The 15,733-nt window shown below is 39.2% G+C and overlaps 1 protein-coding gene across 3 annotated transcripts; it reads left to right on the plus strand.

Moving 5' to 3' along the window:
• Window positions 1–222: 222 nt before the first annotated feature.
• Window positions 223–12,933, plus strand: pfkfb2a (6-phosphofructo-2-kinase/fructose-2,6-biphosphatase 2a). Of its 3 annotated transcripts, none has more exons than XM_071476824.1 (17): window positions 223–374; window positions 1,418–1,613; window positions 2,610–2,735; window positions 3,237–3,333; window positions 3,555–3,621; window positions 3,714–3,788; window positions 3,887–3,943; window positions 4,049–4,173; window positions 5,572–5,779; window positions 6,271–6,417; window positions 6,505–6,609; window positions 7,077–7,206; window positions 9,117–9,179; window positions 9,263–9,327; window positions 10,435–10,632; window positions 11,582–11,651; window positions 11,744–12,933. In XM_071476824.1, exons 2-16 carry the CDS (start codon window positions 1,523–1,525, stop codon window positions 11,633–11,635), a joined length of 1,608 nt encoding a protein of 535 aa, XP_071332925.1. In that variant the 5' UTR covers window positions 223–374; window positions 1,418–1,522; the 3' UTR covers window positions 11,636–11,651; window positions 11,744–12,933. The 3 variants fall into 3 exon arrangements, with proteins under 3 accessions (XP_071332925.1, XP_071332927.1, XP_071332926.1); XM_071476826.1 differs by having other exon boundaries at window positions 231–374; window positions 1,466–1,613; XM_071476825.1 differs by having other exon boundaries at window positions 236–380.
• The last annotated feature ends 2,800 nt before the right edge of the window (window positions 12,934–15,733 follow it).

A 15,733-nucleotide genomic window follows, 5' to 3' on the forward strand; every position in this document is an offset into this window, starting at 1 on the left:
CAGACACAATGGCCAAAGACACACAAACATATATTATAGAGGAGTAAAACCACCACAAAGACCTCCAAAATGACCACAATGAGACACAAAATAGGGGTTTCCAAAATATTCCGCAGGATGCGAGATTTAAAAGATTTTACTTCGGAAAAATAAAACCGGAAGTTAAAGTTGTTTTCTGTAAACTTGACATCGGTGAACTTCCGGCAGCATCGGAGTCCGGGGAGGTGGAGCTAAAACATCCCGAGAAGAAGAAGAAGAGGAAGAAGAAGAAGAGGAAGGCTCCGGCGGCGGTGCAGGCGGACTGATGACAAGCAGCGCAGCGGAAACAAAGGGGAAGACGAGCATCTCCTGCACCAGCACCCGCCCTCTGTGTGGTAAGGGTACACAGTTTAGGCTTTGCTTGAACGTTTTCTTTCCTTTCTGAACCGCATTTGCTTTCCTGATAGCAGAAATGATCAACTTTGCAGGCCACTCATGCACCGGCCGCGGCTCAGCTGAGTGTGACAGGATGACAGCTTCTGCTCCGAGTTAATATTAACACACGATGGCGACAGGTTTCCCTCACGTCAGACATGTCCATTAGTTTATAGCTTTGACCTAATTATACTTAACTAGCGTTGGGATTCGTGACTTTTGTAAGCGGATCGGGTGGAATCAGTGATTGTAATTGTAAATGAAGCTGTTCGGTTTACAAATCATATTCTCCACATGTAAAAATCACATCATCATCATATTTCTATTTTTTTTTTTTTTTTTTTTCCAGTGAAAGTGAAATTAAAAAATTCCCTCTAAACTCACCACTCCTATCAATTAACCATTTCAGTCGTTTTTCAAGCAAACGTGCAAAACATTTTATGGCTCCAGCTTCTCAAAGGTGAAAACTTGCAGCTCAAGTAATCAAGGAGATCATAGCCATATTAATCAATAACAATAACAATAACAGTAGTTATAATCATTAGTTAGAGTCTTAAACTGAATATTTGGGCTTTGGGCTGAGCCTGACATTTTATGGACCAAATGATTGATCAGTTATTTAAGAAAATAATGAACAGATGGATTGATAATGTACATGCCTGATATAAATGGAATAAGGCAGGCAGTGTTTCACATCTGCAAAGCTCTCACCTGCAAACCTTATGATTTTGTAAGAGTTATCAAAATGGGTAATTGCGAATGGGTCTGTATATTGAAGGATTGACGACTGAATAATTGAAGAACTGGTGAGCTCATGGTGAGCTTATAAAATATTCGGATACTTTTATCTCCTGTACTAATTGACTCTACCAGTTTCTGTTTTCGTTGTATGAATTCAGCATCTTAAAATCTGACATTGCATCTGACTATATGCTCACTGTTCTGATCGGCTGTACCATGAAACAGTGTTTGATATGATACAACAAAGTCCTGTCCTCTCCAGAGAGATGCTGACCTCATCTTACCAGTGACCATAGCTTGCACTCCCCAGACCGCCGGAGGACAGGACAGGACAGGACAGGACAGCAGGACACAGATCAGGGCCGTCATGGCTGCCAGGCAGCAAAAACTTGCAGCTGCTTCGGACGGCTCGGTGGAGGCCAAAAGGACGGACTTCAGGGCCAATGAGAAGAAGTGCTGTGAGTGGTTTGTTTTTCCTCAATGTGCAATGAAGGTGAACTGCTGACCCATTGTCTGAGGCACTAACCTGCTCTGTGTTAATGATTGAAATCTGTGCACCTTCACTGTAACATTATTACATGATACAGTAACATGGTGCTGTAATGGCTCTTTTAATTACATTTGCTACCCCATTGGCCCTTATTAAAGAGATAAGGTTTCAACAGGCACTGATTGTTAAATGTCAACTTTGACGCACCTTCTGCCATTATTAGGTGTGTGTGTGTGTGTGTTTGTGTGTATGTGTGTGTTTGCACAGGCAGGTACTACCACGCACTTTTGAAGCAGAGTCATATTCTAAGTGGCGAGGTCAACAGTCTGAGTCAGCCGGCAGAAATGTCACTTAGCTCAGTTTAGTTTTAACTTCAGAGTCAGACTTCAAGGAATCTTTTAATCAGAAATGTGGAATCATTTTGCCAAACTATGTCTTGAATGCAAAAATGTCCCTGTCTGCTGGGTCTCAAAGTAGCAGCTTTTAGCTGAATCTCAAGTCAAGTCGGGTCTTGCCAGGTCTTTGTTTTGACAGATTTGCTTCCCTGAGCTGAGGCTGGTCTGTCACAGACACTGAAAGAAAAAATGAGAAAAAAAAATAGTTCGAATATTTTCCATTCCATGTTGTAGCCAGAAAGGTAACACCAGATCACTAAACTTGGTTGCTAAGCAGCAGGACTTTGAGAAACATTATCCAGCAGCCCAAAGATGGCAGTGGTATTATGGAAATGTTAAACTGAGCGTGACGCTGGATTATTTCTCATCTCTCTCAATCCTTAATGTCAGCATATGTTTGAATGTGTTTGAATGTTTTTCTAAACATTATGCATATCTGACCTTTCAGCGCAAATAGGATCTAAGTTTGGTTAAATGTTAATAGCAAAAATGCTTAATAACTTAAATCTCTGCTTGGTCTGTGTGTGTGTGTGTGTGTGTGTCTTTGTGCACCCTTATGCATACTACAGCTTGGGCCTCCTATATGACCAATTCTCCAACTGTGATAGTGATGATTGGGTTGCCTGCAAGGGGGAAAACCTACATGGCCAAAAAGCTGACACGCTACCTCAACTGGATTGGAGTGCCGACTAAGGGTCAGTACAGACCAGAAGTGTTGAGCTTTATGCATGTTGTAACATTTGACCTGTCAACAGGAAATAGAACCAGCAGGAAAAAAAACTAGTTAATATTGAACCTAGTGCCTTTGTGAGCCCTGTGAAATATCTGATTGTAAAAAGGAAGTACTTTGTTATTATTTGGACGAGGCCATTGTATTCAGTGCAAACATGCATCTGCAGGTAAAAACAGGGAGGAGCCTTGGCATTATACCTGCAGGAAAACTGTACTCAAGAGACATTGCTTTAGTGAAAATCTTGTGCTTGAGGCAATGCTGTGTTAATTTGTCGTTGAAATTATTATCAGTGCAACCTATCAGCTGCTTCTGTTTGTAGTTGTCATATAAATGGAATGCAGGAAAACGCTTTTGGCAGCCACAGTTTAGATAAAGGTCACAGCCTTGACAGAGCACATGCAGTACAGCAATCCCTTTCACTTTGCATGTCTTTCTCTGACTCTCTCCCGTGGTTCTCTTGCAGTATTTAACCTTGGAGTTTATAGGAGAGAAGCAGTGAAGTCGTACAAATCCTATGACTTTTTCAGACATGACAACACAGAAGCAATGGAAATTAGAAAGTAAGTGAGAGAGTTCATTTTTATCTTAATCTCCTCTGGTGCAATAGACTGATTCCTCTTCCACCACTGAACACCTGCTTAGTTTTCATGTAGGCCAGCCGTGCAAATGCTTCTTTTGTTGAACAAACGTGGCTAAAAACAATATTCCAGCACATTGTGTGCTGAAGATAATAGCTAACCACTTTGACGTCCTGATTAGTTTTCTAATTGTGTTTCAACAGGAAGTGTGCTCTGGTGGCACTGGAGGATGTCAAGCTATATCTGAATGAGGAAGGAGGCCAGATCGCTGTAAGTACACACATAACTGAACAGCATTTTTGTATTCTCTGTTAATAAATGTTATGTGTAATTTGGCCTCATTATCTCTCATTGTCTGTCAGGTTTTTGATGCCACCAACACCACCAGAGAGAGGAGGGAACTCATCCTTCAATTTGCAAAAGGCAATGCATACAAGGTCAGAATTACATTGACGATTTAATGATTTCAGCTCAATCACTGTGCAGATATTTTATTTTTTACACTGTTTATGAACTGCTCACTGTTTTTTGTTAGGTGTTTTTTGTAGAATCGATATGTGACGATCCAGATGTCATCGCTACAAATATTCTGGTAAATGATACATTTATGCTTATATGTTTAATTATGAGCCCACTTTTGTTGCAGAATTGTTAAAAGTCATATTGAGTTATTGCTGCAAATGTCTCTTTCACAAAGGATGTGAAGGTGTCCAGTCCAGATTACCCTGAGAGGAACAGAGAAAGCGTCATGGAGGATTTTCTGAAGAGAATAGAATGTTACAAAGTGACCTATCAACCTTTGGATCCAGACGAACACGACAAGTAAGACATTGTTTTGTGAAGCACGTTTCCAGTTGCGTTTCTTTGTGTATTTTATGTGTATTTTCCTCACCACTAATCCAGTCTAAACAAACGTCATTCACACATAACTGTTTCCAAGTTGTTCTCTTGTGTTGGCAAGAAGATGCACTTGCAGGAATTGTCCTGCAGGTGGAAACACGAGTTCATTTTTGATACGGATGATTTTTCTCTACTGTTTATAACTTTTGATTTGTGGAGCTGATATACAGTGAATCCAAATGTGGTAGTCATTAAACCTCTTATCAGAAATTTAGCTCATCTTGTTCCAGGAAAACAAATGATTCAGTGGTCATAAACTCAACTTTAGGAGGGGATTTTTTGGGGTTTTTTAAACTTTTTATTAACTTTTTATCCATTATATTACATAAAAAAAGAACTGCTTACTCTTATTTAAAAAATACATACATACATACATACATACATACATACATACATATATACAAAATGAATAAATGATAGAAATAAAATAATAAATAACACAAATTAAATAAAAATAAGTAAACAGAGATATATATTCTTAAAGGGAGGCATTTGCAGCATGGCAGTATACATTATAGAGGAATATAACAATGACATTTTTGTTGATGTTCTTACAATATCATTTTGTTACAACAATCCATCTCACTCAGTTAGGTGTGTCAGACACGACACACGTCCACCTTTGAATAAAAGCATACATTTTCAGTTGCCGACTCGCTGTCATTCGTTCCATTATACAGACCTGCTTCAGTCCCTGCACCCACTGAGTTGTGGTTAGTGGTTTTGCATCTTTCCAGGTCATTTTCCGTGTAATCATTTTCTTGGCAGGATAAGTATCCATAGAGTATATCTCTGATTTACATCATGTATCCCTTTTAGGATCAGCTCCCAACAAAAATAGCAATGATTGAAAGGGGACGTTCACTTTTAAAATGTTATCAATTTCTTTTTTAACATCTTTCAAGAATGCTTGAATTATTGGACGGTCCCAAAAGATCTGTGCATGATCCCCAATTTGTCCACATTTCCTCCAGCATATTGTTTGATTTCTTTATTACAATCAATTACGCAACATACATGTATTTCCATAAATAGAGTAACCCATCTGAGACTGGGTAGACACTTAACTTTTAACCTTTGATTGTAGAGAGGAGGAATAGTTGTTGATTATCTTGGACCTTGTTGCTGTTAAAGGACTTCTGACACAGAATGCTCTGAAGCATGTGATAGATGAAACATCAGGATATTTAGACTACACCAAAATTACAAGATATACCTCCCTTACCCTTGTGTTTGTGTTAGCCTTGTTTTTAAATGTCTTCAGTCATGTCAACCTCAGTCATGTATGTGTGGTTGTCCTCTTTTCTCTCTGACCTACAGGAGCCTGTCCTTCATCCAGGTCATAAATGTTGGCCGTCGTTTCCTGGTCAACAGGGTGCAGGACTACATCCAGAGTAAAATAGTCTACTACCTCATGAACATCCACGTGCACTCCCACTCCATCTACCTCTGTCGGCATGGAGAGAGCCATCACAATGTGGAGGGACGCATCGGGGGAGACGCTGAGCTGTCAGAGAGGGGGAAACAGGTGCTTTAACATATCCTCTTGCTATTATGTTTCTTATTACATCTTAAAGGAATTGTTCAACATTTTGGGAAATGCACTTGTGTCAGATGAAAAAATTAATACCACTCTCATATTTGTCTATATGAAGTAATATGCAATATGAAGCTATAGGGAGGAGCTTATCTTAACTTAACAACATATCTGAACATGGCTCAGTCCAAAGCTTAAAAAATCCACCTACCAGCACATCTAAAGCTCATTCATAAACAACAACTCTACAAGCTTTGACAAATTGAAATCATTTTGCCAAGTCATGAAATATATATCAACGTTCAGGTAACACTTTGCAGATGCACATTTTCTAGCATAAATCAACAAAGTCTTGCAGCTACAATTCAGGATTAGGGCCATTATGGCAAGAATTACTTCATTTCATTCGCTGCGTAACTTCTGTTTTGTGTTATGATGTCAGGTCTCCAGCATGAACGACTCTTTCTCTGTTTCTTTATCAGTTTGCAGCAGCTCTCAAGGGTTTTGTTGAAGAGCACCATCTGTCAGACCTGAAGGTTTGGACCAGCCAGCTGAGACGCACCATTCAGACAGCAGAGGAACTGGGAGTTCCCTACGAGCAGTGGAAGATCCTGAATGAAATAGATGCTGTATGTCCTCCCCTTACCACAGCAGTGGCAGACATACTGTGAGAGCCTGTCATAAGTTTTCAATGTTTTTATTTCTTTATGTTTCAGGGAGTGTGTGAAGAGATGACATATAAGACGATTGAGGAAACATACCCAGAGGAGTTTGCCATGAGGGATCAGGACAAATATCACTACCGCTACCCAGGAGGAGAGGTAAGAGCTCTCCCTTTTATTTTACTAAAATGATGGTGAATGATTGGTGTTGTCGGCAGTGTAAGTGTGATGTGCGTCTTCACTGAGTTTAGGTCTGTTAGGTTTTTTTTTTTTTCTCATTATAAATTGATGACAAAAGACTACGGCTGCCCCCTGAGTCAGAGCTGGGTTTAATGATCGGACCCAAACTTTTTATTTCTTTAATTATGTGGAAATGTGATGCTTTCACATCACAGGTGATGAGCAATGGTATTACAGGAGCTATTTTTTAGGTGTGCTATTGTTACCTAGCAAACGTTAGGAACATTAGCTGTTTACTTAGCAGTCTAGAAGAAATGTGGAATTCAGCGTCAAACTTAATAGCTTTACTTGCCAAGAGCTGTCTCCAGCAGTGGAAAGCTGCACCTCCAGCTGCTCTGGAGGTGCACTGGACTATTGTAAATATTGTACCTTTCCTCTCTTTCTAGTCCTACCAGGACTTGGTTCAGCGGCTGGAGCCAGTTATCATGGAGCTGGAGCGACAGGGCAACGTTCTGGTCATCTGTCATCAGGCTGTCATGCGCTGCTTGCTCGCCTACTTCCTCGATAAGAGTGCAGGTTAGGTGCATGAACAGAAACATACATGCTAAGACAGTGGCTTTCATTATAAATATACTGTTCATTCCTCTGCCAACAACAGTTTTTATAATGCATTTAAAACTTATATAATTAATTTACTGAAGTGAAACAGTGCTTCAACAATGGCAAAACAGCTTCATAAGGTAATTCAAGGTCATATTATTCCAGAGTGTTGTAAAACATTGATACTGATTGTTGATCATGTTAGAGATACGCTGAAGAGACATTTAAGAAGATCTGAGGGCAAGTTTACCAAGTTAACACCTTGATGAGACAGGAAAACACCTGTCTTTATGATACAAAGATAACTGCACGTAAAAAGTCCAGTTAGTGGATGTGCAGTAAAAGACTACTGGTAGAGTGCAGCTTTTAGTGGGCGTGTCTGTTTTTGTTGGAGCGGTGGAGAGTATCACATGTAGCCCAACAACAGTTGGGCATTTTGTGACCTTGAAAAAAGTTTTTCCCATTTCATGTGCTAACACTGTACTCTTTAGAGTTGACAGTGCGAGAGCTGCACCTGAATGAGGCGAGGTACTGGCATTTTGTAAAAAGTTAATAACAGTTCAGTTAATTCCTGCACATTTTCAATTCATGACTGCACAAACTATAATCATATCTTAATTCACTTATGCACAACCAGCACCAGCTTATTACAAAATGAACACACAAAATTTTGTGTTTCTATGGAACTAACTGGTTGGTTTTTAATTTTACAGGCGTTATCCGACCTTGCTTTGTAAGTCCATATATCCGTAACACTTAAAACAGGATTAGGCTAGGCTGGAAGATTGTTGGCTGGGTGTTCTTATCTCCCCACCAGGTCCTGGTCTGCTCCAAGCTCCCAACCACCACAGAGACCCATTCAGAATAGACCCTCTCAGAAATTAGATCTCTAAGTACAGTAGTGAGTGACTTATGTGTAGGTACAATAAAATAGATTAACATTTTGAAACATGACAGAATAATGGCTGCAAATATTTCTGAAAATTGCACAGTGATGGAACAGGAAGTCATTATTTATTTTAACTGTCACTTGAATTGGATTTTTTTTCCACCACAAGGGGGTAGTGAAGTCACAACATTTTCAATTCATCACACTGCCTTTAATTATCAATACTACATTATTGATTAAACCTTAAAGTGCCAAAAGTACTGTACATTATAAGAATCTGTGGGATGCTTTGCTGCTGGACTAATGTTGAGTCTTCAGATTCTGCAGTGAATGTTAGATTTTATTTTATTTTTTCCAAATAAACAAAACAATGTTTATAGTATAAACAACAGCAACAACATGTAAAACCATTTGACAATTGCAGACTCCCCATGTCGAGAGTAACATAAGGTCCAGTCATATATTTTTCATGACAGAACAAGTATTGTGTCGTTTAGATATGTAGCTATGGGAGTGTAGTGTAAAAGAAAATATAAAATAAAGACAATAACGACAGCAATTTTGACTAGATTGTAAAACTAATAGTGGACACTGCGTACAAATAAAATACACAAAATAAAATGTATAAATGTGTGCACTCTGGTAATAACCACATGGTTAGAGTGGAAAAATATGCTCAAAGTCAAATCCATATATAGTCCTCGGACAGACGTTAGTCAGCAGCAGATGTGGTCACTGTTGCAGCATCTGTGTAAAAGCTAAGGCAACCATTGTGGGTGCAGCCCTGACTGGCATTTTATCCACTGCATCCTCCTACGGGACATGTAGCGCTGCAGACGTAACATAGCAACTTGTACTGTACCTTTTTATAAAGCACAGCACCAGGTCCACAGCTTTCCAGACTGTCATCCAAAACCCAAAGGGAAAATCCTCCCCTTTAATGTTATAACCACAGCACAGGAAGTCTCACAAGTCATTTTCATTTTTGTTGGCGCAGATGACCTACCCTACTTGAAGTGTCCACTGCACACCATCCTAAAACTCACCCCTGTGGCTTATGGTAAGTTACTTCATTGTTCATAAGTAAAGCAAAATTTTTCTGACGCACGTGTGACGCATTTTTCTCCTGTCCTTCTCTTCTAGGTTGTAAAGTGGACATGTTTGATCTGCAGGTTGAAGCTGTCAACACTCACAGGGACAGGCCATTAGTAAGCTTCTTTTTAATATTTTGTGTCACGCACATGCAGCCTGTTTTCTCTGGAGTTGACCCTGTCCACCTAGTTCACTGCAGTGCATGTATTCAGCGCATTCAGCTTGAAGAAGCAGTTTAACCTCAACAGTCAAACCACGGCTTTATTTACACATTCAAACCAAAATTACATGCTGATGTTTTGGCTTTCAGGGGCGAGATATCCAGTCTTTTCTAAAGCATCCCAGGCCCAGATGCCTCAGCTGAAACTCAGTGTATGCCCATTCTTTTCATCTGATACATAAGTACGTTTTTACACTTTTATAAATTGCATGTTGGAAGATTTTGATCGAGAACCCCTCAAGGGAATCCCTTCAAACTTGGCACAAATGTCCACGTGGACGAACTGATTAGATTTTGGTGGTCGAAGGTAAAGGTCAGTGTGACCTCACAAAATGCTTTTTAGCCATTACACAAGGTTTGACACAGCAATTTTTTATTTATTTATTTATTTTTTTAAGTTATAATTATATGACTGGCTAACTGGAAAAACAGGGATGTAATCTGAAACTTCTCTGAGTCGCAGAGGCATACAACCGCGAGGCGGTAATTCTAGTTATCAGAAATCCAACTTCACCTTCATCATGTCATCCTCGAATTGCTATGCTACAAAACTATGCTACATTAGGTGCACAAACTCTGACCACATGATCTGTTTTTACAAGTGTCCATATGTGGGGAAATGACATGCATCAAGGTGGTGCCTACATCTGGACCCAAGACTGAAGAACTGCGCCCTGTCTTGATTCCCTAATGACTCAGCTCCACATTTGTTCTATAGTTTTACCTACTTACTTTTAATTACCGAGAGTTTCAACCTCAAGTCAGGGTGGGTGTTAACACATAAACACATTTACTGAGAAACCCCTTGTTAACTGGGGGGAAGATATCCTGTCTGGTGAGACCAATATAACTGTGGCTTCTCTATTTAGGGCTGTTTGTCTCAGCTGCTGTTTCTCTTTCTTTGCCTCCTCGCAATCATTTACACGGGACACAGTGAGTCCAGACCATGGGGAGATTTAATTAGTACCACATCCAACTTATCTGTCTCTTCTTCACTCATCAGAATAAAGGCCAAGCAGATGTGCCTCCAGCTGTCCTCAGAAGGAACAGCTTCACTCCGCTGTCCAGCCAAGATCAGATTAAACGTCCTCGTCTTTACAGCGTGGGCAATCCTCCACAGGCCCGCATGTCCCAGGCTCCAACTTTACCCAGCATGCAGTTCTCTGAGGTGTCAGAGGGGGCAGAGTTGCTACAAAGTGAGGTCAGTGTTGTGAATATAAATAAAAGAGGTTTAAAAACATTGTAAAGAACCAATGAACAAAAGGAAATTAAATTCTGTTAACAACATATGGAAAGTTCATATGGAGCTCAGAAACCAACAAAAGGCAGTAAAAGGCAGAAAGATAACTGAATACATCAACAAACAATTCAGCTATTTAAATAATCACAATTTATTCAAAAGATATGTTCAAAAGTTTTTTTTTTCTATTTTTCTTTTTAACCTCCAATCAGCAAAACAAAAAAAAGCAAAACACTTTTTTGTTTAGAATTTTTTTTACTCTTCTGCTTCTATTCATTTTATCTTTCAGCACCTTAGTTTTCCCACTTGTTACGTCTTGGCCCACATTTAATCATTTGTGTATTCACTATTTTTCACAAGTAACAGTTCCCTTTTTCCTCATGCTAGTGATAACGCGGTGGGACGTCCATGTACGTCCATGTGTCTTTTTGTTTAGCAACATCAGGGGTTAACCAGCTATATTATTAACTGATGTACTTGGTTATTTCTTTGACTCGTCTGATTCCCCTTTTTCTGCTTTTTGTTTCCTTCAGGGCTCTATACAGTATGTTACTCCAGAGCTCACTTACAAAAACCCAATGATGTTCTGTTTTCCATGTATCTGGGTGTTTACAACAAACAGTAGTGGCCTTTATAAACATCCAGGCTGTGAAGGGATGGCTCCTGTAGTTTTTTCCATGTTTGTTTTCCTATGTTGTTGCCCACAAAGTGACCCTTGTCAAATTTTTTTGTACATCAAAAACTGGGAACAGACAGAAAGGGAGTTGCTTTACTTTGGCTAGTGAGCACACATTTTAATGTTGGCTCAGGATCAGTCAGTGCCAATCAAAACAAATGTCTCATTCCTTTTTTGGTCTCGTTTTTTCATGAATGCCTCTAACTCTTTCTGCTTTTCCTTTGCGTTTTACAGGACACTCTGAACGGTTTCAGCGCAGCAGACTCAGACGACTGTGTCCGGAGTTAGATGAGCACAAAATAAGGTATCTACTGCCCTTTCCTCTCATCTGTCATGTGGAACATCTGTTTTCTCTACCACACATACCTTACACCTTGATTTTTCCATCTACCCCAGGCTTTTCTCCACCTGGATGTATCACCAGTCCTGACGACCCGCAGTGAAAATTGCAGCCGGGTTCAGCCATCACATACTTCAGCACTGTATCATGCACCGAGTCTGTATAACCCAATATCTGTTGTCTGTTCAGTTTATGTTGGATAGGCAATATGTGTGTCACAATGTGTGTGCACATACAGTACATACATAAACTCAATGCCTTTGCACAACAGCCTTGAAAACCGGGCTGTGATCCACCTCAGATATATAATGTAAAGATTTGTAGTGACTCAGAAAACTCGTATATTAGTTCCTACAGTAGCACATTCGCCATATTATGCTGTTTTAGATGTAGAAAGTGTCGATTGTGAATCATATACCTCAGTGGAAGCTACTGCCTTCAGTTCAGAGCGCTTCTCTAGAGGGAAGCGATACTGTATACAGCCTTAATTTGTCCTCAGATTCTTTCTCTTAATTACTTATTTTAACATTCCCAGGTAATGTGCATTCCTCCTCTGGTGAAATGAAGATGTAGTAGTAATTTTATTCGTAAGTGTCATTTAAGCATATTGAATATTAATTTAAATTTGCTGTGGGCAGACACAAGCTATAAAAAGTAATGAAACTTTTTTTCGTAGCACTATAAAAGGTACAGCAGCTACGACGTCTGTGCTTTTCCTCTGTGACAATTATTCCATTCTTCTCTTAAATGAGGCCTTTTTATGTATGTTGCCACCTGCTCAACTAACTAGCCTGAATATATCCAGCCTCTCACTGTGAAAATGCAAAGCCGATCACATTTGAACTCCACACGATTGATGCAAAAATATTTCAAACACAAAGTGATCAACGCTGGATATTTTGCTGAGCTTTAATGCTGTTTAGTTTCTTCATAGGGAAAAGCTAATTGGTTGTGTACTTCTGATAAAGATACTGTATGTTAACTACTGCCTTGATAGTATCCATATGGATGACATCCACTGAGATGATTTTTATTCCTGATCTTAAAATCAATCATTTGTAAAAGTGCCTTTATTTGAAGGACTGCAAGGCTGTGACAGTAGTAATTAAGATACTGTACATGATATGCAAAATTATGTCTCAGCTGAATTGAAGGATTGGCAATACATTTGGATGTCTCAGAAAAAAAAGCTTTAATGTTATTGCACACTGTTATGTACATCTTTCATTAAATTAAGTTAAATTCATGCTATTTTTACATGGAGTTTTGTTTTGTCCAGAGTATTTTTCTGGTGAAGTGTGTGTGTGTGTGTGTGTGTGTGTGTGTGTGTGTGCGTTTGTGTGCGTTTGTGTGAGCTCACTGGGAGTCTCCTTTCTGTCTACTAAACACATGTCCCTCGTCCTTAAAGAGCCAGACTGACTTGCGTCACAGGGATCCAAAACACAGAGCGAATTCTCAGAGTGTATGACACAAATGTTTCCATATCGTCAAATCTAAATTTGTGAATACGATGTTTTGGTGAGGTGTGGTGTTATCAGAATAATATTGTCCATCTGTAAATGATCAGGAAAACAGATGGTCTGACATTGTGACAAATAAATGATGCAACTCGTGCAACGGTTCTCTGGAATGACAAGAGGCTCTGTGATGGTCATGTTAGAACTGATCCAGCACCGACATACAGTTATTATCACTGAGTCACTCCCGTTGTGTACAAGAAACAAAACGCTCTGAGAATCATATAAAGCTCTGAATAAGATGTTGTGATTTCACTACATTCACTGAATGTTTATTATGTCACGGTTTCTGAATTAGTCATCAGGGAAACGGAGGCAGAGGAAGAGGAAACGATCAAATAATGTGTTGTATTTCAGAGAACTTAATCTTCATGTTGCTTTGACGCCTGAAATGATCCTTGAATGAGTCGATTCCGATTAAAAATGTCTGATTAACTTCCAGGCAGACGACAAGAAACGTCTATGGATACTTAACAAATCCAGGAAAAGACACACGCCAACACATTAGTCATTCTTAGTTTCAATTGTAAAAATGCTATTTAATCAGAGATACACAGACACTGACACACCTTCTGTGCTTATATACTTTAGTAAACAATATTTAAACTGGATTACAATTACATTGAAAGTGCATCATGGTGCTAATCAGGCCTTGAAGATTTGGGTCACAGCGAGGTCTGTGGCTAAAAGACAAAGCAAATCAAAACAAAAGCAGAACAGCAGCATTTAAAAAAAAGTCTGATAATAACCTCACAATGTCACCAGATTGTGTCACAACATAGACTCTAGATGAATCGGAGAAGCGATCAGATACAACATCCATGGGAAGTGATAGTGGTGTGCACTGTGTACAATATATACGAATCTCAGCTGTACCATTTTTCATCAATATCTCAAACTGGGAGGAAGGAATGGGCCTCGTACTCCTTTACAAAGACCTTCTCTCCCAGACACACTGTGTGTAACCTGGTCATATGAAGCCATTTTACACATTCATTCAATCCATGCTTTGAGAGTAGACCATTTGGAGGATTTCCAATGATGTAAAGTTACTCTACAACCAGTAATCATAGTAAGGTGAAAACCACAACCTCTTATGTTTTCACTGTTAAATACATAAATACATACATAATGTATTTCTAACACCTTGTTCATAGAAGAAATGATCTCTTTTCCACATATTTTCTAGTTCATAATTAGAAGAGATGGGATTGTGCTTCATGTGAATAATACCAAGAAACTCCAAGGTTCTTCCCACAGTCATCTGAGATTCCTTGGGAATTATCAATTTTTTCCAACCAACAACCCTGCCAATCTGGGCGTCTCTGTTTCTTTCATAGATTCATAACAGTTCGATGAAGCAAACTACTTATATCTTATTTTTAGAAGAAGCTCCTGACTACAAACTTACATTTTTTTAGACAGACAGGATAGAATGTCTATCTTATCTGTCTAATTTGACTAATTTGAAAGAGGCAAGGCTGATTGCTGGCTGATTTTTCAAGTGATCTAACTCAGATACTTTATAGGTTAAGTTTCTTAAATTCAAAACAATGGTACTCAACCTTTTTGGTTCATGTCCCTTAAAGACGAAGCAGTGTCTTCATGCGACCTCTTGTCACAGATTACATATGTCTATGAGTTGTGAGCAGTCATGTCAGCTTGTTTCAGGTCAAAACTTTAGCATGTTAACATACATAAAGGCAACTGAGAAATATTGTATAATGTAACACATTCAGAATTGAATGCCACGAAAGCCACAATTCTTTGCTATTTTTTACATTTAGTGGCTAATATTCCACATCGATTACAGATGTTCCACTTTTTCTTCTAAGTATGACTTTGTACCTGTGGGTATTCTGTTCCTTAAACTACTACTACTTCCTCAAGGGCTGCCTGGGTGCAGAGTCACAACCACAGTGGCTCAAAATCATGTTGGCAATATTCTGACCACAGGAAATCCAACCACTTTGCGTAGATTGTGTGGACTACCGCTTTGTGGATTAAAACAACCAGATATAAAAGACTTTGATGATGGAGGCCAAAAAAAAAAATGTTTATACCAAGTGACAATGCAATTAAATTTCTGTCTGAAATCCATCTGTGTTCAAACATGTATTCAAGCCTTTAATGCCTTGTTTGTAATTCAGGATTATTAATGGTACTGTTTATTAGTCTAAAGGCTTAAGCAAACAAAAAAATATTGTCTACTTGCCGCCAATTAACAGTAAAAATGCACTGGGGTTGAAACCTGATGCGAGTTTTGTTCCCTTAGAGGGAGTTCACATGTGTCCAAGCTTTTTTTTTTTCTGCTTTCCTCTTTCCTCCTGCTCACCAAAACACCCCCTCCCACCACACTCCTCATGGAGCAAAATCCACAGCCTTTGTTTCATGCAAAAATACATTCTAAGGTTCAGCAGTCTGAAAGTTCAACAGTGTGGATTTATCAAGTCAAGTGGGCTCTCTCAAAGTTAAAGTCATTTTTGTCCCAAAATTCCCTTTTTTGGTCAGTGTTTCGGGGGCTGAGCC

Source organism: Trachinotus anak, unplaced genomic scaffold (assembly GCF_046630095.1).
Source record: "Trachinotus anak isolate AG129_WGS33_773 ecotype Australia unplaced genomic scaffold, CSIRO_AGI_Tana_v1 ptg000004l, whole genome shotgun sequence".
Taxonomy (NCBI): Eukaryota; Metazoa; Chordata; class Actinopteri; order Carangiformes; family Carangidae; genus Trachinotus; species Trachinotus anak.